The following is a 22,816-nucleotide window of genomic DNA, read 5'->3' as shown; positions in this document are numbered from 1 at the left end:
TAAGTCCGATTCAAGTCCAGCCATGTGTCGAGTCCACCAACTCTGGTATATGCACCCTAAAACACACACAACTAAAAAGTGCATTTTCTCTCCTTATGTATGAAGTGTAGAAAATACATTGACCATGAAGATCAAGATGACATATTGGCTATTTTAATAGGCTGTACTGTGTTTGAAACAGAATGAGCATTGACGTGCTAACCCTGCAACTGAAAAGTAGGCCACTGACACCCTCAGTCTTAAGTGAAAAGAGGCCCAAGGGCTGTGTCGGCTTTTTTTCAGTGGGAGGAAAAGCTTTGATTATTTCCAGGTGTATGTGCAACTGTGGTTGCATCGTGTTTGACTTTCAACTGACACAAATTCCCGCATTTGACGATGTTAGCAGGCTTTAAAAGGCCCGCAGGGCAAACATCCACTTCACACCTGATTATGTCCGACACGTGCGATGACAGCCCTTAACTTGGTCTCCATTTTCCTGGTTGCTGTCATGGTGCCCGCCACCTTAGCTCGAGGTAGGTGCTATGTCGAGTGTGTTATTTTATGTTATTTTATGATTTTTTTCTCCTGTGCCTTTTGTCAGGTGGAATAGCGAGTTGTTGTCGCAAAACTTCAGACACGGAAGTCCATCGAGACCTGCTGACCAAGTATTACACCCAACGACCTCCGTCTTGCCCTTTGCACGCTGTGGTGTAGGTTACATTTATTCTTTATGCAATGTTGCATCTGTGTGCATGCAGAACTTAAAATTATGTGAAAGGTCAGGCAACATTTTACAGAGGTCTAAAAGCAGGGGTGTCCAAAGTCCAACCTCGGGGCCAATGTTTTATTGGTCTGCAGCATATTCTCAATATAAAATTTAAACAAAACTTGCATCAAAAAGTTAAAATGTTATAGATAGGAAAAAATAGGAAATGAAAGTAAAAAAGAGTGCACTTATATTGCGCTTTGTCTCCACCATTGGTAAAAAAAAAAAGCACGTTTCTCATGCACGCGAAAAACCCTTTGGTACTCAAAAGAAAACTGTGGTGCACACAAGAAATAATTTTTTTGCCCATCCCTTTAGGGCAGGGGTGTCACTCATTTCTGTTACAGGCCACATTGTAGTTAGGACTTCCCTTGGAGAGCCGGTATCACTGTGAACTGTTCAGCCCCCGCAGAGTCACCTAGTCACAGATGTTTTTGAAATGTTTTCCCTTTTTTTTTCATTTAATTAAAAATAATTACAATTTATTTTTCCTTTTTTTTGTCATTTTTCTTTTTGCTTTTTCTTTTTTTGTGGGGAACCAATAATGATTGTTCGTGATTCATACCCGTTTATTCATTTTTTTATTTGTATTTTTTTTATAAATTTTTTTAAAATGCAATTCTAACGGGCATCAACTTTACACGGATTTTTGCTGTTCATGGCCTGGTCCGAGCCCCTGTGAATTATCGCCTCATATAATTATATATACACAACAAATTGATGGATAACTACTTTTGAAATCAGAAAACTATAAAAACCTGTTTTTTCACTATTATAAAATTTCTTTCAAAAATATTTGATATTTTCACAAGAAACGTCAAGTCGACGCAGATGATTTGCTTTCGCAGGCCACATAAAATCATGTGGCGGGCCGGATCTGGCCCCCGGGCCACGAGTTTGACACTGGTGCTTTAGGGGCCCCGTTGTTTGAAGAAAATGTATCACATGATGATTAAATTGTAAAAAAAAAAAAAAAAAGAAAAAAAAGTTCCGATATGTTGTATCACACCATTTTTAATTACAAATTTTGAATGTTTGAAGATGTCACACTATTTTGATTAGTTCACAAGTCTTATAGATTACCCTTGCTATACAATATATTTACAATTTCTTTTTTTTTGCCATTACATTTCTTTTCAAATATTTCTCAGTTTCATCACCTTACAAAGCAAGAGAATCTGCGCCGACCCTTACAAGTTGTGGACGCAGACAAGCATGGCGTACCTCGAGGGGAAGAACTGCCATCCCCGACAGCTCAGCAAACAAAGGAAGCAGACAATTTCATGAACTGCAGTAATAGCTTTATATTTTCTACATTAAAAACCTCCATAAACCCATTTGCATCCAAGCTGGAATGATATGGCCGGCTGAGTTTGTATGAATCTCAATATGATGATATCTTTTCCAAAACAGTGGTTTTGCCATGCAGTGTTGTAGAAATAATCATTTGAAACACTTTCAGAGATTTACAGAAGGGCTGCATATTTATATTTATCAGTTTCTTACCTAGTTAAAACATTGTTGCTAATTAGTGTGAGAAATCATTAATGTCTTCACATAGATCACTGGTGTCAAACTGGTGGCCCGGGGCCCAGATCCGGCCCGCCACGTCGTTTTTATGTGGCCCGCGAGAGTGTGCATCAACTTTGTGTTTCTTGCTAAAATATCAAAATTGCAAATTGGTTTCACTTTTAAAAATATTGAGATATTGCAAGCATTTTTCGTTACCCAAAACCCCCTTTTTGAATTTGATTCATACTGTAGTTGAACAAACTGTTTTTACTGGCTTCTGATTTCAAAAGTAATTATCCATTAATTTGTGTATATGTAATAATATGAGGCAATCATATGGGATTGCAGCCATAACTGACATGTGGCCCGCAACAAAAATTTGTTTGACACCCCTGGTCCTAGATGAATATCATTCATTATTAATAATAACATATAATTAAAAACAATTTGATCTAATTGGTTATTTTGGAAGTGCGTATCCTTTAGCATTAATCAGTAGCCAAGAAGTAGCTCCCATTTTCTAAAAGTTTGGTGACCATTAGAGAATAAAGAATAAAATAATAATTTTGCTAAGTCAAAATGCAATTAAGTAAATAAAAAATAAATTGCAGCAATTAAAAAAAAAAACGGTTTACACTATAATTAAAAAATATATAATTTGAATTTGGAAATATGGCCAAAAAGAGAGCACTGGTATGCAAATTAAGAAATTGGGATTGGTTCTTTTACAAAGTGGGAAACATGCCAATGTCTGGAGGAGATCCTTAATTTAAGAAAGGATTTTGAAAGGCTTCTCTGGGAAGAAAATAAATAAAAGAGAGTCACCAGCTGTCAAGTCTGAGATGCTGCCATTCTTTGAAGAGTTATTTAGACATGCAAGAACGTTACCTTCATCAGGCGGAATGATTGAAATACTCTAGGTCTTCGACCACAAATGAGTCAGATGGTATTCAGATGTTTCCCACATCTCCCCATTTCTGGTATGTAGATGAGTTTGGGTGGGCTTCTGACTGCCCAGGTGGAAGTTTGGGGGGGCTTTCAAGTCCACTTTCCGTTCCAATGATGACACAAGAAAACGTTTGTTCACAATGCACAGGCAGAGAGGGAGGTTTAAGCAGCGCTCTTTCTCAGTGGAGATTTGAGGAGGTGAGGAGATTATTTTTAGAGCGATGCATATATGAGTCAATCACAATGATACAGAATACCCCCACCCACAATACACTGATAGTGTAACTATTCCATTAGATTTTTGGATGCAAAGTGTAATGTGTACATAAAGTGTAATCAACAATAGATATGGATAGAATGACAATTTTCAGAGAAAGAAAAATAAATGTATTTTAAAGTATGCCATATTAAATTCACAGAACATTCCCCACTTTTGCTGAATTGAGAGCTAACTAGTTATCATTAAAGGCCAACTTTTAAAAAGTAACAACAACTTTAAAACTCATGGAAGGGATTTGTGAAATTGGATAAAAATCTGTTATCATTAACAAGTCGATTTTATGAATCTTGTTTTCTTTAAAATTAAACATCGAGTGTGTTTAAAAGGACTTTTTCTTTCTGTTGCACCTATCCTTGACATCCTGCATGCCAGACACTTTGAATACAACTAGTATAGTATAGCACAATATACTGCATAATAGTACAGGAGTCTTGTATAATACACTGTAGTATAGCATAGAACAGCATAGTATATTACACTATAGTATCGTATATATCATTACATTTTCTGGCAGTAGCTTTAACAGGGAAGCTCAGACTTCCCTCTCCCGAGCCACTTCCTCCAGCTCTTTCGAGGGGATCCCGAGGCGTTATCAGGCAAGCCGACAGATGTAGTCTCTCCAGCGTGTCCTGGGTCGTCCCCGGAACACCTCACCTCCCGGATGACCGAGCTTCTCCCCCTATCTCTAAGGGAGAGCTCGGAAACCCTGCAGTGGAAACTAATTTCAGCCGCTTGTATCCGGGATCTTGTTCTTCACCCACAGTTCGTGACCATAGGTGAGCGTAGGAATGTAGATCGACTGGTACATAGAGAGCTTCGCCATTCCACTTAGCTCCTTCTTCACCACAACGGACCGATACAAAGTCTGCATCACTGCAGACGCTGCACCGATCCGCCTGTCAATCTCCCGTTCCATTCTTCCTTCACTCGTGAACAAGACCCCAAGATATTTTAACTCCTCCACTTAGGGCAGGATCTCATCCCCGACCTGGAGAGGGCACGCCACCCTTTTCCGACTGAGGACCATGGTCTCAGATTTGGAGGTGCTGATTCTAAATCCCAGCCGCTTCACACTTGGCTGCGAACCGCTCCAGTGAGAGTTGGAGATCACGGCTTGATGAAGCCAACAGAACCACATTATCTGCAAAAAGCAGAGATGCATTACTGAGGCCACCAAACAGGAGCCCCTCTACACCTCGGCTGCACCTAGAAATTCTGTCCATAAAAGTTATGAACAGAATCGGTGACGAAGGGCAGCCTTGGCGTGGTCCAACGCTCACCGGAAAGTCCGACTTACTGCCAGCAATGCGGACCAAACTCTGACACTGGTCGTACAGGGAGCGAACAGCCCGTACCCACCCCCGAAGCACCCCCCACAGGACTCCCCGAGGGACATGGTCGAACGCCTTCTCCAAGTCCACAAAACACATGTGGGCTGGTTGGGCGAACTCCCATGCACCCTTGAGGACCCTGCCGAGGGTGTAGAGCTGGTCCACTGTTACACGGCCAGGACGAAAACCACACTGCTCCTCCTGAATCTGAGATTTGGCTTCCCGATGGACCCTCCTCTCCAGCACCCCTGAAAAGACCTTACCAGGGCGGCTGAGGAGTGTGATCCCCCTGTAGTTGGAACACAATACGTTTGGGCCTGCCAGGTCGGACCGGCATCTTCCCCCACCATCGGAGCCAACTCACCACAAAAGACATGCGGCCGCAAGTCCAATGACACGACCACAAAGTCGATCATCGAACTGGGACCTAGGGTGTCCTGGTGCCAAGTACACGTGTGGACACACTTTTGCTTGAACATGGTGTTCGTTATGGACAATCCGTGGTGAGCACAGAAGTCCAATAACAGAACACCACTCGGGTTCTGATTGGGGGGCCGTTCCGGCCAATCACGTGCTTCCAGGTCTCACTGTCATTGCCCACGTGAGTATTGAAGTCCCACAGCAGAACGATGGAGTTCCCAGCGGGAGCGCTCTCTAGCACCTCCTCCAAGGACTCCAAAAAGGGTGGGTACTCTGAAATGCTGTTTGGTGCATAGGCACAAACAACAGTCAGGACCCATCCCCCCACGCGGAGGGAGGCTACCCTCCCAGGGGTGTGAAGCCCCGGACAACTTAGCTCATACGATCATTGGGACACACAAACCCATTTATTTATTTATTTTAATGTTACAAGAGCACCATAATCTTCAAATTTAGAATTATATAAAAATTAAAAACATAAACAAATTTAAATTGAATAGTCATTATTTATTTTCCAAAGTCACAGAGAGCCACAGCAGAAGGAAGAAAGAGCCACATGCGGCTCTGGAGCCGCAGGTTGCGGATCCCTGGTATAGAACAAAAATACACAGATCTTCTGTGACATCTTGCGCAACTCACAAAAATGACAAATTACAAAACATGTCTCATTGTTATCAACATGAAGCAACTCTGACTTGTGTCTTTGTGTGTAATGTAAAAATATTGCCCCTCTTTATCCACTGATGATTACGGTATTTACAAATTAATGTTCAATAGCCTTTACACCTTAGGTACATTAAGTGGAAGCTTAGTTCATTATTGGGGAAAAAAGTGTAACAAGTACATTTACATTTTTATTACTTTGGATGATTAGTTCAATGTTTCTCAGTCCAGATATCGTGGAATATCAGACTTTTTATGCAAGACAGTTAATGGCAAGCTCGTGGACACTTGGGCACATTTGATATTTAATTGGCTGTATAATTTAAAATTATAACACAAAAAGGCACAACAGAAACACACACAAAAATATTACAATAGAAATGTAACATACATTTTTTTATATACATACAGCAGTGAAATAATGGGTCTTTATCAATACCTTATATACAGATAAACCCATGTTACACCACATTTATTTAGGACATTTGTTTGAATTTGTCTACACCCTTTTCTTGCCTTTTTTGTTCCCTTGTGAAGTTCTCAATGTGGTGCACGGTGCCACCGCCACGCCGCCACTTGCTGATTTGTCCTTACTTTGTTCCTTCTGCTGTGAAACTCCTCTATCCACTTTTAACTTAGCTTTCTCTGTCCAACGCATGTTGGGGTCGGCGCAAATCCTTTTGCGACCGTGAGTGTAAAACCTGCAATTGATGGTAAACCTTTAATGATTATACCATGGAGTGTTTTTGTAACACAGTGCTGGGGAAATCATGAAGGTGTGTTTCATCCAAAATAACAGCTCAAAATGCATTCTAAATTTGGTTGTTTCATAAAATTTGACAAGAGCTGTCGCTGTCTGTTCCCTGAGCTACATAGTATATGAACATACACGACTCACAAAATTTCACGGATATTTGGCTTTTAGGTATAATTCCACCTAAAATGCAAAAAAAAAACCTTTACAGGTTAACTTCAGTTCACTGTTTCATAATTTTTTTGCACATCTTGCAGTTCTCTAACTAACAAGGAAATGAATGAAATGAATATTTCAAGTTCTTTTACAGGTTTTCCCATGGAAAGTTAACTTGAAATTGTCCTCTCCTTAGTTACTTTATTGATTACTTGAGTTTAAAAGTAACTTAGTTACTTTACTGATTACTTGAGTTCAAAAGTAATTAAGTTAGAAAAAAGTTTTAGTTACTTTCAGCAGATGTCAAGTGGCAGGAATAACACTTATCCACAGTACAAAAAAAGCATTAGGTTAACCATACACGTTACTTGGTAATGTACGCCGCACAAGTTACAGTTACATCAACATGAACCAATAACTTAAATATTAGTGTAGTTTAAGCCACATTCAATTAGGAACTTAGTGCAGACTTGACATGCCAACACAATACTGTAAGTACCTGAACGTAAAAACAAGAACACCATTCTCAGTACACTGCCGATGGTCTACGAAAGCAACTATGTGTGTGTGCGTGTGCGTGCGTGTATGTAAACGTGAAAGTAAGTGACACACACAAACACACACACACCATTTGCTCCCACCACAGTCATTTTGATGCGAATAGCGAGAAAACCTTTTCTTACTACGTGACGTCAACCGTGCAACGCGTTCAACCAGCTCACAGACGATGTTGAGAGTTCTCACTTTTCATTGTAAATATTATTTAAGATAAGTATTGTAAGTCCTTCAGTGAGTCAGTGCTTACCCTCCATGACCAATTGATCGCGCGCTCGCTATGAATAATTAACCCACAATGCATTGCGCCTTTAAGACGCCAGTTAAACTGCATTCTTAATGTGTAAATAAAAAAGTAACAACAATGAAATGCACTTTTTACTAGGGAAAATAAAAATAGTGTGGCGATAGTGAAAATGTGATTTCTTTGCACTTTTATGGTACTACAGTCACTGTGCATTGCGTAATAAACAATCACCTCCCAATCCCTTTCTTTTATCTGTGGAAGAGAAAAGTGGTCTCAGTTAAATGTGGTGGCACAGCTGATTGCTCTTTGTTTGTGTCACTAACTACAAATTAGTATTTAGTGAGAGACATTGATGATGCAAAAGTAACTACTGATGGTTTGAACAAGTCACTGTAGTCTGACTACTTTTTTGGGCAGCGTTACTTCGCTTGTTACTCAAAATGGTGGATTTTTGGAGCACTGGCATCACTGGCCACCATACCTATACATAACCCTCTTTATAAACATCGAGTATGTATCTTTTATCTTGACATTGATAGAATTACTTACACAATGGCTTTGAAGGAGCAGGCGCTCACAGTCTGTATAGCGTAACTCTTAATTTTTCGAAGTGCCACCCTGGTGTTGGACAAGCGAGGACAGCAGTTTGAACCGGGCCCGTGCGCTATACAAGACAAATGCAAAAAGAACCATTATATGGACATACTTGGACATTCAGCTCAGATAATCCAATCAAATTGAAATTTATTACAGCACTCACTTGTGAGGACCAAGGTCATCCACAGGGTCAAGCAGAGAAGAATTAAGTTGAGTCTCATTTTTGGACCAGGAAGGACAGAGCTGCCGCCGATCTGAATTATGCCCTGGTAGTTGTGAGCGCATTCAATTAATCAAGTTTAGGATAGCGGCTCTTATAGAATGTAGAACTCCCACCTCTTCCATGAAGTAGTTTTGCTATGTGGTTGTGCAGAACAGCAATAGGGGGAGGGCGGATAGATGAGTGAGAAGACCACTGACCACAGTTCTACCCACAATAGTTTTAACACACTCGCGAAACACTTTCCTTGGAAAAATCACACGTAGCTCTTCTGCCTTTTTAACCAAATATTTGCACTGTAGAGTATGTCAGTTTACTATGTCAACGATTTGCCCACCGTTTGCTCTGAAGCAGAGTGCGTAATGTATGCAGACGACACAGTTTTCTTTGTTCATGGTCGCTCCAAAGATACTGTTGCTGCTAAACTCACTAATACAATGTCCTGTGTCACAACTTGGTTGCAGGAGTGCTGTCTACAGCTAAATGTTTCTAAAACTGTAGGCATGTATTTCACTAAAACAAATAGAGTATCACCTGACCCCGACATACTTGTTAATGGAGAAAAAATGCAAATTGTCAGCCAATACAAATATCTTGGGTTAATAATAGATTCACAGCTTTCCTTTAAAGCCCATATTGACAAATTGTGTAAAAATATCAAATTAAACCTCGCAAATTTTCGTGCAATTCGGAATGAAATGTCAACTGAAGCTGCAAAAATTTACCTGCATTCGATGATTCTTAGTCACTTTAACTATTGCATAACCAGTTGGTCCCAGGCTGGTCAGAATGCAAAAAAAACATTGGAAGTTTTGTACAAACAAGTAATTAAAGTGATGGATAAAAAACCAAGGCACTATCATCACTGTGCAATTTTAAAAAAAATACAGTCTTTTAAACTGGGACAGTCTTCACATATTTGCAGATTTAAATTTGATTTATAAAGTACTGCATGATTTGGCCCCAGCTCCTCTGGCTGAGTTCATCAGCCAAAGAAACAGCTCTGAGCCTGTCACTCGAGGCTCTGTCAGAGGTGACTGTCTCATTCCTCTGCGCAGGAGCACTTTCAGTAAGTCAGCCTGGTCAGTGAGGAGCGCTGGTGAGTGGAACTCAGTACCTGAGGAGGTTAAACTGCTTACAACATACAAGGCCTTCACAAAAAAACTGAAAATGTGGCTAGTTAACACCTATAGCTGCCAACACTAAAAGACAAGTATGTTATGTTGTCTTTTTGTTATGATCAAAAAAATTATGGTTTTATTCTCGCTTAATAGTATAGTTTGATTATGTATCCTGTATTATATTGTCTTGTAGATGTATTTTACTGCTTTTTTACATCATGGCCAGGGGACTACAGATGAAAACTAGCCTTCTGGCTAATTCTGGCTTTTTTAACCATGTGTACTTCATGTGTTTTATGAAATTGCATTGTCCCCTTTCAAAAATAAACTGATAAACTGAAACTCTCTGTTGCATATTTCGCGTTACAATCAGAGAAGCGAACCACACACAGTCACGCAAAGAGCAATGGGACAATGATGCCACAAGTAAACAGTGCTGAGCCTTTGAGCTGATCATTTGCTCACATATCGACATCTTCCGATAACAGCCACAATACAAATGGTTTTTTTTCTTTTTTTTGCCATCTATTCACCCAATGCTCTACTTACTACAAGAACTAGTAGTACCATCGATGCGGTAATCATAAACATGGTCATTTGTATAATTTATTTATTTATTTTTGCCCTGCAAAGGGAATTCATAGATTTGTATCTAAATACATAATACATGTTTGAAGGTAATTCCTGGTATGAAACACTCAGTTGTGGAGATATAGCGTTATACTGTTTAATATGATATATTTCTTTTCTTGATTTTTATTGGGGCGGTGGGGGGGCTAAAATGCCGCCACGTGACGCACTTTGGAGTCCGGCATGAGTCACCACACCACACTATACTGTATAAGAACTTGAGCGCCTTCATTCACATCAACATCAAGATGCAGTTAGAGAGTTAGCCATGCCGACACCCCGAAAATGCATCTTCCCTTCGGCTAGTCCGCTGGCATGACTACTTGAGAGCGCCTCTGTGTCAGCCGTGAGTGAGCGCACATAGAGAAGGCAGAAGAATGAGAGAAAAAAAACAAAGTCCGAATTAGGACTCCTTGTTTACGCGGCGTGAAAAAGATATATTCCAGCCACCGGAGGCTAGAAGTGGATATATTTTCAAACAAGTAGTCATATGTAGGCGTAAGAAAGAAACTTGACAAAGTAGCATCCATATTTTTAGTTCATAGCAGTGCTCTTTGATTGCCGTGAGTGGGGCGTGGTTTCAGTGCATTTAGCCGGCACGCCCAGTGTCTAAAAGGAGAGAACGGCTTGATTTTTTACAATTTTGAAGCCTCATTTGGTGTACTTGTTTTTTTAATCATTCAAATTTGGCAGGGTTTTTAACACTCTTCTCTGTTGTGTCTCAAAATTAGATTTTTTTAAATTTACTATCAACAAGCCTACACACGGACTAGACACAAGCACAAGGATAGAGCTGTCAGAGGTAAAGGCTGAAATATCACTTTAAACCAGGGGTGTACAAACTTTTTTGTCCGAGGTCCGCATACAGAACAATTGAAGGATGTAAACGGCACCTTGAAATTCTTTAATTTATTAAACAAGCTAAAATCAGTCTATGTCACAGCGTTCCGTTAAAGGTAATAAGGCAATAGTTTAGGATTTTATAAGATTTTGGGATGGCTGGCGGCCCCGTATCCCCCTACTGTAGAATAGATCCGCCCCTGCACTGAGCAGCATCCGAATCCCATCTCCACATTAGGAACCAAAACAAGAGCAATCTGTATTAAGATGACCATTGTTAAAGCAGTTTCATTAATGGGATGTGTTCAAATTGGACCTTGATATGGAGTAGCGAGTGGGGGGGAAAACATTTTGCTTTGTTTTATTCACCAGTGCAATGAAGACAATTTTTGTGATTATCTGTGAAAAGTTTATCTACAAAAGCTTTACAGTACATCAAACCAATTTTCTTAGTACTCGTAGTAGTCCCAATCAACCAAGCCCACGTGTGCCCATGACACAGATGTGTCATGGGTGGGGGGGATGTGGTTGTGAGTGACACACGTTGATGTGGGTTGCAACACCATCCGCATAAATGTTTTGTACACACACATTATCACGCTGCGCACCTCCATTGTGGCCCATTGTGTCAAATGTCGGTTTTGGTACATGCTGCGGGCCGCTGAAAAACGGATGGCGCGATACCCATGCTCTAAACCCAGCGTGTGTTGTAATTAATCGTAAAAGTCCATGTTTCCTAAATACCACTATCATTATGCCCACCTGAGCAGTTTGCTGGTTGGAATCAATGGGGAAAAAAAAGAAAGTCATCATTTGGATTAGTGTCTTCACTCCTCCAAGAACCTGTAAGACCAAATGTTGAGATAGAGAGCACACACAGAGATTCCTGCCTTAAAGCCAACGACATTATGGGCTCAATTTGAAAGCTTAAAATAAGAATGAAAGTGGAGAAGGATTTAGTGAGAGAGCAGAAAAAAATATTGAAAGAGATTAATAGGAACATGGTGGTTATTGAAAGGGAGGCATTAATAAAATATAAAGCAAGCTAGTGGAGCAGTGTGGTTCTACACTACTGCAAAGTACAGCCACAATAGTAATGTATTGTTGAAATAACTCTCCTCGGGTGTGAGTCAAAACTGAGCATGATGACCTCTGCCAAGCAAAAAGTGATAGCTGAATTCATGGCAGGGCAGCTCAGTGCAACAGTGGTTAACGTGTGCCTCACAGTCAAGAGATTTGGGTTTGAATTTCTGTTGGACATTTCTGTGTGGAGTTTACATGTTCTCTTCGTACACCCTGAATGATTGTTTGCAAGGAGGGCAACATGATTGCTGTTCATCCAAGCACAAACACACAAAATACAGTTTCAGTTTGTGGTACCTTTATGTCGGGGATTCCCACAATTCCCACAGGGGGCCATTGAGTTGCCAGTTATTATTGAGCTGTATGAACACCCTATGTGACATGAGAAGACAAAGCGTCCTTCCGTCAAGCTGTTTATTTGTCATTCCTAGTTGAAGTTTACTGTAAAACTGTCACATAAACCAAAAGAGAATTAAACATGACAGTTTTCTTCTTCTTTTCCTTTCGGCTTGTCCTGTTAGGGGTCGCCACAGAGCGTCATCCTTTTCCATGTAAGCCTATCTCCTGCATCCTCCTCTCGAACACCAACTGCCCTCATGTCTTTCCTCACGACATCCATCAACCTTCTCTTTGGTCTTCCTCTAGCTCTCTTGCCTGGCAGCTCCATCCTCATCATCCTTCTGCCAATATACTCACTATTTCTCCTCTGGACGTGTCCAAACCATCGAAGTCTGCTCTCTCTAACTTTGTCTCCAAAACATCGAACCTCGGCTGTCCCTCTGATGAGCTCATTTCTAATTTTATCCAACCTGGTCACTCCGAGAGCGAACCTCAACATCGTCATTTCCGCCACCTCCAGCTCTGCTTCCTGTTGTCTCTTCAGTGCCACTGTCTCTAATCCGTGCATCACGGCTGGCCTCACCACTGTTTTATAAACTTTGCCCTTCATCCTAGCAGAGACTCTTCTGTCACATAACACACCTGACACCTTCCTCCACCCGTTCCAACCTGCTTGGACCCGTTTCTTCACTTCCTGACCACACTCACCATTGCTCTGGACGGTTGACCCCTAGTATTTAAAGTCCTCCACCCTTGCTATCTCTTCTCCCTGTAGCCTCACTCTTCCCCCACCACACCTCTCATTCATGCACGTATATTCTGTCTTACTTCGGCTAATCTTCATTCCTCTTCTTTCCAGTGCATACCTCCATCTTTCTAACTGTTCCTCCAGTTGCTCCCTGCTATCACTGCAGATCACAATGTCATCTGCAAACATCATGGTCCACGGGGATTCCAGTCTAACCTCATCTGTCAGCCTATCCATCACCACTGCAAAAAGGAAGGGGCTCAGGGCTGATCCCTGATGCAGTCCCACCTCCACCTTAAATTCGTCTGTCACACCTCACCGCTGTTCTGCTGCCCTCGTACATGTCCTGTATTATTCTAACATACTTCTCTGCCACTCCAGACTTCCGCATGCAGTACCATAGTTCCTCTCTGGGTACTCTGTCATAGGCTTTCTCTAGATCTACAAAGACACAATGTAGCTCATTCTGATATTCTCTGTATGTTTCCATCAATATCCTCAAGGCAAATAATGCATCTGTGGTATTCTTTCTAGGCATGAAACCATACTGTTTCTCGCAAATACTCACTTCTGTCCTGAGTCTAGCCTCCACTACTCTTTCCCATAACTTCATTGTGTGGCTCATCAACTTTATTCCTCTATAGTTCCCACAGCTCTGCACATCACCTTTGTTCTTAAAAATGGGCACCAGTACACTTTTCCTCCATTCCTCAGGCATCTTCTCACACGCTAGAATTCTATGGAACAAGCTGGTCAAAAACTCCACAGCCACCTCTCCTAGATGCTTCCATACCTCCACAGGAATGTCATCAGGACCAACTGCCTTTCCCTTTTTCATCCTCTTTAATGCCTTTCTAACTTCCCCCTTACTAATCATTGCCACTTCCTGGTTCACCAAACTTGCCTCTTCTACTCTCACTTCTCTCTCATTTTCCTCATTCATCAACTCCTTGAAGTATTCTTTCCATCTAGCTAGCACACTGCTGGCACCAGTCAACATATTTCCATCTCTATCCTTAATCACCCAAACCTGCTGCACATCCTTCCCATCTCTATCCCTCTATCCCTTTGTCTTCCTAATCTTCCTCCCCACCACGAGAGTCATCTTACACACCACCATCCTATGCTGTCTAGCCACACTCTCCCCTACCACTACCTTACAGTCGGTAACGTCCTTCAGATTACATCGTCTGCACAAGATGTAATCCACCTGCGTGCTTCTACCTCCGCTCTTGTAGGTCACCCTTTGTTCGTGGCTCTTCTGGAAAAAAGTGTTCACTACAGCCATTTGCATCCTTGTTGCAAAGTGTACCACCATCTGTCACTCCAAGTTCCTTTCCTGGATGCCGTACTTACCCATCACTTTTTCATCACCCCTATTACCTTCACCAACATGTCCATTACAATCTGCACCAATTACGACTCTCTCTCTGTCTGGGATGCTCAGAACTACTTCGTCTAGCTCCTTCCAGAATTTCTCTTTCACCTCTAGGTCACATCCTACCTGTGGGGCATAGCCACTAATCACATTACACATAACACCCTCAATTTCAAGTTTCAGCCTCATCACTCGATCTGATACTCTTTTCACCTCCAAGACATTCTTAGCCATCTCTTCTTTTAAAATAACCCCGACTCCATTTCTCTTCCCATCTACACCATGGTAAAATAATTTAAACCCTGCCCCTAAACTTCTAGCCTTACTGCCTTTCCACCTGGTCTCCTGGACACACAATATATCAACCTTTCTCCTAATCATCATGTCAACCAACTCCCGAGATTTTCCTGTCATAGTCCCAACATTCGAAGTCCCCACATTCAATTCTAGGCTCTGTGCTTTCCTCTTCTCTTTCTGACAAAGAACCCGCTTTCCACCTCTTCTTCCTTTGACTTCGACCCACAGTAGCTGAATTTCCAATGGCGCCCTGCAGGTTGATGGCGCCGGTGGCGGACGTTGTTAACCCGGGCCACGACCGATACGGTATGGAATTCTTTGGATGAACGCTCATATTTGTTTGGCAAAGTTTTAAGCCGGATGCCCTTCCTGACGCAACCCTCTGCATTTATCCGGGCTTGGGACCGGCCTACAGTTTGCACTGACTTGTGCCCCCCCATAGAGCTGCATTTAAACATGACAGTTTTAAACACCAAATTGTTGATCCAACCATGTAATTCTGTTGAACGACATTCCGGTAGCTTAATGCCAGCATATAATGACAAACACCTTTTTATTATTTTTAATTTTTAATTATGAACTTAAAAAAACAACTGCTACTTTAACACACATGGAGCTGCAATATACATACAAACAGATCATACAGCAATATTCACAAGCATATATTTTCTCTACTGTGTGGGAACAGGGAATTAATACGGCTAAAAGTGGTACTGTTTTACACTCAAGAGGCATCTTCATCAACGGCATGGTGACAAAGTGGTTACGGGTTCGAATCCGAGCTCTGGCATTCCTTTGCATGTTCTCCCCATGCTTGTGAAGGTTTTCTGCAGGTACCCCGGATTTCTCCCACGTTCCAAAGCGTGTGAATGGTTTGTCTATCTCCAAATCCTCCACAACCACGAGGATAACAGGCAAAAAGAGAAGGAACTTTTTTTTGTTTTTTAATTTTTATGGCAAAATACTCTTTACAGCAGTGTTTCCCAAACTAGACAAGACACCCATACACAAGAATAATCACACGGCACACAACCAAACAAAAATACTGAACTAACAATGAAATCTAAATTTACTCTTAAATTGACTTACTCAGTGTGAAATTTGGACCTGTTGAATTGAACACAAAGCTTATGTACTTGCAGGCACCCATGAACAGGTATTTATTGTACCCGCTACCATCTAATGGAAGAGCAATCACACTTCAAAGTATGTTTAACGTCTGTGAGAAAGTGAGAAAACTAACGGTTACTGTTGGCCGTAACCACAGCAAGATAACATCAAACGACGTCCGCTCAACCACACTTCCACGGCGGAAGGCAGAAGGGTGTTTTTGTATGAAGGCGAAAGTTTCCCCAACACACTCTCACTCTCTCTTATTTAATCACAGGTCTACTGTATGTAATATAAGCTGTATTTTAAGGGTACAGCAATGTTTGAAGATTTTTTGTAAGTGTTTGAAATGCTATTGAATTGTTTTGGGATCATCGTTTGTGGTATATACTATTATAATACATTTTAGGGGACCGTCAATTAATCTCAGAAGTTCACTATTGGAGGTTGGGCTTGGTCAACTGTACACTTGAAGGCGTGCAACTCTAACTCTGGACTTGCCTGTATACTGTAAAAACGCATAAAAACAATTGCTTAAAATCTGCGATATATCGGAGACCACAAAAGATGGACCGCGATATAGCAGGTAGAACACTATTGTAGTTTTCCCGTTGGTTGGTCCCACTGTTCCCCCCCAAAAAATAGGGTAGGTTCACCTAATGCAATGCTATGTACGTGCTGCTGTGTTATACAGTATACAGTATACAGTATATAAGAAAAGCACCAAGTTTTCCCACTGATCTACATAATTCTCTACTTGCAATATCCCATCTTTATCATTATCAGTGCCAGGCTGGATTATTCATTCCTCTCTAATTCATTAGCCTTCGTCCCTGGCAGCAGCCGGGACTGTCGGCAGGACGACAGCATAGCCGATAGGAATTAGACTCTTGATAAAGCAAGCGAGTGGAATGTTGCATCGCAGGAAATTACAATCAATACTGACTCTCATATTCTCGCTGGATATCGACCGCCCGTAGGAACGAGAAGCACATTGTCAGGTATGGATGCGAGGGGTACATCCTCACCTCGCGACGCATAGTAACCAGAACAAGGAAACCATGAAGAACTTTTAAAAGGGCTTTTCATCACACACACTTACAGTGGACACAATTGTTGGGACACTTGGCCATGACACTTACAGTGACTTGAAATATGAAGCTTATTCTTGTGAAAGCACTGAATCGTGCAAAATTTCTTCGGAAGATGAAAGATGAAAAAGGGAACTAAAGGCTTCTTTCCAACCTATGACTAAGTACCTACTTGACCCTAGAGAGATGGCAGTGAGACTGGTCCCAAGACCATATATTTTATACAGTGCCGCCCCTAAATTGAGGCACAATGCCGTTTTTTTTTCACCTTTAAAACAACTGTAAAAATATGTCAAACACTGTTAAATCCCCACCACCCCCTGAAAAAAACATCACTTTTGAAATATTTGTTAAAATAGTCTTAACTTAATAGTAGTACATAACCATTATAATCTGCTGTCTTTGGTCCCATCTTGTGCCTCTAATTTGATAAATGAAACCATGCACAAGGAAAAACAACCAATCAGAGACAGAGGGCGTGATTTACGAGGTGTCGATCTTTTGTTAAACCTTGTTAAACCGGAAAAGAACCTTGTTCGTAATGGACTGTTACTGTAACACTAAATGTTAATGGATTGAAGTTTTATTTTTTGCCAGACCACGGGGGCGTGCCCGCGCTGACTGTGCCTGTAAGTGTGTAAAAAAAGATTGACATGGTTTCTTGGACAGAGAAAATTGGCAAAAATTTTGATGGTCCGTTCAAATATATAACCAGATATTGGACTAGTTTTAAAGAACAGGACTGATGAACAAAATTAATAGCTTTTAATAGTATAATTTTCAGATATAAAACCTTGGGTTCCTTAGAGAAATACCAAACGCACCCATGAGTGCTGCCAGAAATTACAAATGTTTGATGGCTAAATTTGGCTCTCTTTGTTTAATGAGGACTCCGCTGCAGACGTTTCAAGCTTTCATTTTATACTTCTTGCTGGTATGAGAAACGTTTTTGATTCATCTAGGAAGATAAAGATGCGTCATTTTCTTCCTTTCCCTCACAATCAGACAGTCCTCCTACTTCTTCCTATCTTTGTAAACACTCTGGGAAGTTCATCGGAAGTCATGAAAAATAATTGCCGGGAAACTTTTTTTTATCAAGGATGTTGCTGCTGTTGGAGGTTGAACTGTTTTAAGACATGTGCCTTTCATGATGGTGTTCAGAAGAGCACAGATGAATTTGATATGTAAGAGTGGGCAGCAATCAATACACTGACCTTTATCAGCATGACCAGTGCGTCCGTTTGCAACAAAAGTCTATGCGCTAAACATGGACAGTGGCCAAATGGTTCTGGCCGATGCAAATTGGGTTCCGGCGGCGCAAACATACTTTTATTAATATTTTTATTGCCTCAAGGCAGAAATTGTTGTTGTCGACCAATTTTTGTGGTCAACCGAGCCGATTTAGACGATTTTTTTTTCACAGCCTGAATTGTAACCCATTCCCTAAGGGCTTTTTGGATGTATATTCCTCCTACTCAATACCCCAGGATTAACACAAATCCCCGTTGAGAAATGTAATTTTCCTTCTAATTAATATTTCAATTAGTAAAGTCATTTCCTGAAGGCGGGAGGGTTGAAATGAAACTGACCTCCTATCCCGGTATTCAGCTCATTGCTATTGACCCTTGCATACAAAGCTTCAAATGTGGCTCAAGATGCCATTTAGGGCCGGCGTCAATGATTGACATTAAAGCAAGGCTTCAATTACCATAGGCATTAGCATAGACATTGCTCTTGTGGCTCGGAGGTGCTTTGGATGTCTTGTGAGAGTGACTGACCCACCCGGCGCCTCTGGCACACGGTCCAGAGGACACTAAAGTCTAATCAATATATACTTGAATTATAATGGTGCACAGCCTGCGGTTCTTCACGCTTGGGCGGTGTGCAATGCCACAGCTGATCCAGCGGGATCATTTCTGAGGCGCTGGCTTTTCACCGCCTCAGTAACTTGTCTCTTTTTTGCCAATGCCATTACAGACGGCAAATTGTCCTATCTTCTCCTTAGATTGGTAAAATGGGCCAATTAGTAGAGGTGGAGGGTACCTTTTTAATCTTTCTATAGCTTTTTCTGTGGTTCTGTCAGGGCACTGTGGCTCAAGTTGTTTGCAGCATACTGTATGTGGAGGACAGCTGCTATAAAATGAATTCATAATCTAACTGATGCGTGGTAAAAATCTTAGAGGACTAGATTGTTTCATCAAGAAAAATAATCATAATGTGATGGGTGTCTAAGCTCATATTTAACGGTAGTAGGCTGACTTTACACTTCCTTGATTGAAAATGGGATAATTAAATAACTATTTAAAAAAAATATTATTTTTAATGAGATGGGAGGCGCTCTCTGAATGAAGCACACCTTTCCATAGCTGATGTCATCTCTTCTTTAGACCATAATTTAGTTGAGCGACAATCAGCAATGCAAAATAATCCACTCAATTTTGCCTCAATTGCTTCAAAAAACGATTAAGCAGCTTGAATTCTTAACGATCCATTTTTTAAATTATTTTGCCAATCCCTGCTACCCCATCTTTCCACACCAGGACAACCATAGGATTAGTGTCTGATGCGCCTGTTTAATTCCTTTTCCCCCAAATGAGAATGCTATAAATAACCCCAAAAAACTATTCCATGTAAATGTGTTTGTGACACTGAACATCACTCCGTCCATTTGAACATCTGTCTAAGAAGAAAATGAATGTAGTCCATACCTCAGAGAATTCATAGCACAACTATCATGATCAACTCTTAAATGGATAGCGAGACACAAAGCCAGCATAGTGGTAAAGGATGGGGGAGGAAAGCAAATAATGCTAAGTCTGACTATCGGACTCTTTAAAATTATGACAATTATAGGACGATTTCTTATTCTTATTTGTAAATTTGTAGAACAAAAAACAGTGGAATAAAAGTGTAACTACATAGAAGTGACTAGTAGTGCGATAATCTGGGACAATGTCGATTGTGCAAATGTTGCAGATTCTACTCAGTCGATTGTGCAAATTGTGCAGCTGCTACTCAGGCACATGACTGGCCAGTATTGACCATGACCTATAGTAGATTTTTTGCTATATCGTAGGATTTTGCTGTGATAATTTTTCCACACAGAGTGTTACTGCAGACACATGTAGCCATAAGTGTGAGTCGGGAGAGCACATAAAAAAGAAGAAGAAAAAAAAGAGCACATAAAGAAAGAGAGAATGTCCAAAGTTTGGGATCATTTCAAACTTAAAACAAAGATCTACTCCAATGTGTCTACCACAAAGCAGAACTAGGTTACACAACAGCACATCCACGCTAGAGTAAACATCGTTAGCTAATTTAATATAGCCTACCATCGCTAGTTAAAATTAAATGTAATCCTTCCACAGGTGGTCAAGGATAGACCCAGCCGATGAGTCCCATGTCACTCATCAGGCCAGGTCCGACCTTTTACAGCCACATACATTCAAAGTCATAGATAGTACAGTGTGGAGCGTAAGGATGGCAACCCCAAGAGAAAAAAAATAATACCTGCACACACCTCACATACAGATTTTATATCAACATTATCAAGAAACTTCTAAAATATGTATAAATAATAAAATGACTTTTGGGTCTGTACTTCGCAGATTTTTGTCTATTGCGGAGGGTCCTGGAACGTAACCCTCACGATAAACGAGGGACTACTGTACTCTAAAAACAGCACTATAAGGATTATTTGAAAAGGTCACAACTGAATCAATGATCTGTATTAAAGCGTGACTGATGGTGTAACAGTCAGGTACACTTTGTTTGACTTTGCTGCAGGTGCTGTGGGTCAAGTTCCCACTTGGTGACAGCGTGAATGATCTTTCTCTATATGTGCACTGTGCTTGACTGGCGACCATTCCAGGATGTAGTCCACCTTTTGTCCAAAGTCAGCTGGGAAAGACTCCTGGTCTCCATGACCCTCAACTGGACAACAACCCCAAATGGAGTTATTATTGCATACAGCACATGTATTAGGTTTTGGGAAATTTACGGACAGTAAGGTCGGCTGGAACCTGCATCATCACAACTTGTAGTGTGATCATTTTATGTCTTTACACTCATCAGAACTCCCTTTTCCACCGAATGTGTGAAAACACATTCTGTACAGACTTTTTTTTATTTGGCCACTAGATGGTGAGCTTCCCCTACTGTCCATGAGAGAAAACCGGAGCTTGTCAGGCTCTGTGAGAGAGCGCCATCCAAATTTAGCCCAGTAGTTGACAGTGGTAAAAATCAAACCCTTAGAGCCTTGAGGCGATAACTGAAATTATTCTGCTGTTCATAGCACAAAAGTGAGTTGCAAGGCTAAAGAGAAAATGTCAGCTTGCCTTAAAGAATTTAGACTTCCTGCTCCTCGACACACAAATGCAGAGACGCCCTACTACTACTAGTATGATATTGTGCCTGAGGCGCTGAGAAAAATGTATTCCTGTAAGCAGGTAAGAAATCTGCCGATTGATGTTTTGTGTGGTCACTGGTCATTTATCTCCATTGTTTCTGTGAGGAGGCCTGAAAAGCAACATTAGAAGAGGATCAAAGCGCATGTGTCCCCTTTTAGAGCACCGCGCTCATTCATAATGACTCACTGCAGCAAGGTCTTATCATTGGTCTGCTTTGATCATATAGTCCATTTCGAAATCTCCAAATTCTTCTTTCTGCCGTTTTAGCAGGCAAGCAGGAGCTCTTTGTGGGTCAAGCACATGCATGCTCCATGATCGGCCTTTTCATCCAAATACAGAGCACCACCACCGTCATTCCACACTGTCCTCTTCATTCCAATTTTCCTACAGCTCTTTTCCCCCCAGTGACACCCAGCTATTTGTTCCTCTCCTGGGTTAAACAGGGTCATATCAAAGCCTTAATCCCCAAGTGTGTGTGTGCTCCTGTTTGGGCTAGATTATTCTGAGTTCCTGACCCCTGGGTGATGAGTGGGGCCCATGTTTGGCAACACAGGCACTTGTCTTTGTCTCCCAGGCCCAGCAGGGGAGCTCGGCCGGGGGGCCTCTCTTGTCACACTAGTCCACTAAAGCACACAGCCGGTTCGGGAGTACATCCTCTGATCCTTAGCACTATCTTAATATCAATATGGCGTGAACAGCAGCTGGTTGGGCACGACAACACTCCCTAGTTGCGATGAGTTTGGCTTTAGAGCAAAAACATTGATCCTGAGTCCCCGCACGGAGAGTTCATCTGGCCCCGATAGTCATTCAAGTGTATCTGCTTTATCTGATGTTTGCCGATAAAAGCGATTCCTCTCAGGATGTGTGTACACATGTGCATAGGCGTGTTGTGATATTGATTACTGAGCGACATGGAAGTATAGATCTGACGCAGCTGCTAAGATTTTAAATGAAGTGTGCAAATAGTATAATGTCCTGCAAATCAAACCAAATATTTATGCATTTTTCAGATTGTATTTTCACCCAAATCTCCCTTTATTACACTAAATGTACACTTTCAAGTAAAAAAATAACCACCTGAGATTGTATTTTCCCTCAAATGTGCCTCTATTACAGAAAATGTACACTTTCAAGTAAAAAAAAAATAACCACTAGGAAATAAAAGTCTTACGATGCCCTACATTAGGGAATTACTGCAATCCAGTGAGCCACCACATATTCTTGGCTCGGCATTCGTAAATTTACTTATTTGCAGATTTTTTGGGGAACCTATTCACTGTTTTTGTGCTCAGGCCAAAACATCAGTATTGTTTTTGCGTCATCGAGTGGCATCTTTGTGTCA

General features: G+C 41.2%; 2 protein-coding genes across 2 annotated transcripts; one reads left to right on the top strand and one right to left on the bottom strand.

Annotated features, from left to right (window-relative positions):
- The first annotated feature begins 351 nt into the window (after positions 1 to 351).
- On the top strand, positions 352 to 3,005 carry LOC133489234 (monocyte chemotactic protein 1B-like). The gene is made up of 3 exons (XM_061798110.1): positions 352 to 512; positions 581 to 689; positions 1,897 to 3,005. Exons 1-3 carry the CDS (start codon positions 446 to 448, stop codon positions 2,030 to 2,032), a joined length of 312 nt encoding a protein of 103 aa, XP_061654094.1. The 5' UTR covers positions 352 to 445; the 3' UTR covers positions 2,033 to 3,005.
- Positions 3,006 to 5,676: 2,671 nt separating this feature from the next.
- On the bottom strand, positions 5,677 to 10,017 carry LOC133488937 (eotaxin-like). The gene is made up of 3 exons (XM_061797479.1): positions 8,372 to 10,017; positions 8,161 to 8,275; positions 5,677 to 6,600 (listed from the first exon to the last, which is right to left on the bottom strand). The coding sequence occupies exons 1-3, from the start codon at positions 8,427 to 8,429 to the stop codon at positions 6,399 to 6,401; spliced, it is 375 nt and encodes a 124-aa protein (XP_061653463.1). The 5' UTR covers positions 8,430 to 10,017; the 3' UTR covers positions 5,677 to 6,398.
- Positions 10,018 to 22,816: the final 12,799 nt, after the last annotated feature.

The sequence above is a fragment of the Phyllopteryx taeniolatus genome, chromosome 14, assembly GCF_024500385.1.
Source record: "Phyllopteryx taeniolatus isolate TA_2022b chromosome 14, UOR_Ptae_1.2, whole genome shotgun sequence".
Lineage (NCBI taxonomy): Eukaryota > Metazoa > Chordata > Actinopteri > Syngnathiformes > Syngnathidae > Phyllopteryx > Phyllopteryx taeniolatus.
This window is presented reverse-complemented; position numbering and strand designations above follow the sequence as displayed.

Bases quoted from the DNA above. Each gene is read 5' to 3' on its own strand.
- LOC133489234 (XM_061798110.1), top strand. From the start codon at position 446: ATGACAGCCCTTAACTTGGTCTCCATTTTCCTGGTTGCTGTCATGGTG. The intron at 513-580 runs GTAGGTGCTATG...GCCTTTTGTCAG, and splicing joins GCCCGCCACCTTAGCTCGAG to GTGGAATAGCGAGTTGTTGT. The intron at 690-1,896 runs GTAGGTTACATT...AATATTTCTCAG, and splicing joins TGCCCTTTGCACGCTGTGGT to TTTCATCACCTTACAAAGCA.
- LOC133488937 (XM_061797479.1), bottom strand. From the start codon at position 8,429: ATGAGACTCAACTTAATTCTTCTCTGCTTGACCCTGTGGATGACCTTG. The intron at 8,276-8,371 runs GTGAGTGCTGTA...TGTCTTGTATAG, and splicing joins GATGACCTTGGTCCTCACAA to CGCACGGGCCCGGTTCAAAC. The intron at 6,601-8,160 runs GTAAGTAATTCT...CATCAATTGCAG, and splicing joins TGCTCCTTCAAAGCCATTGT to GTTTTACACTCACGGTCGCA.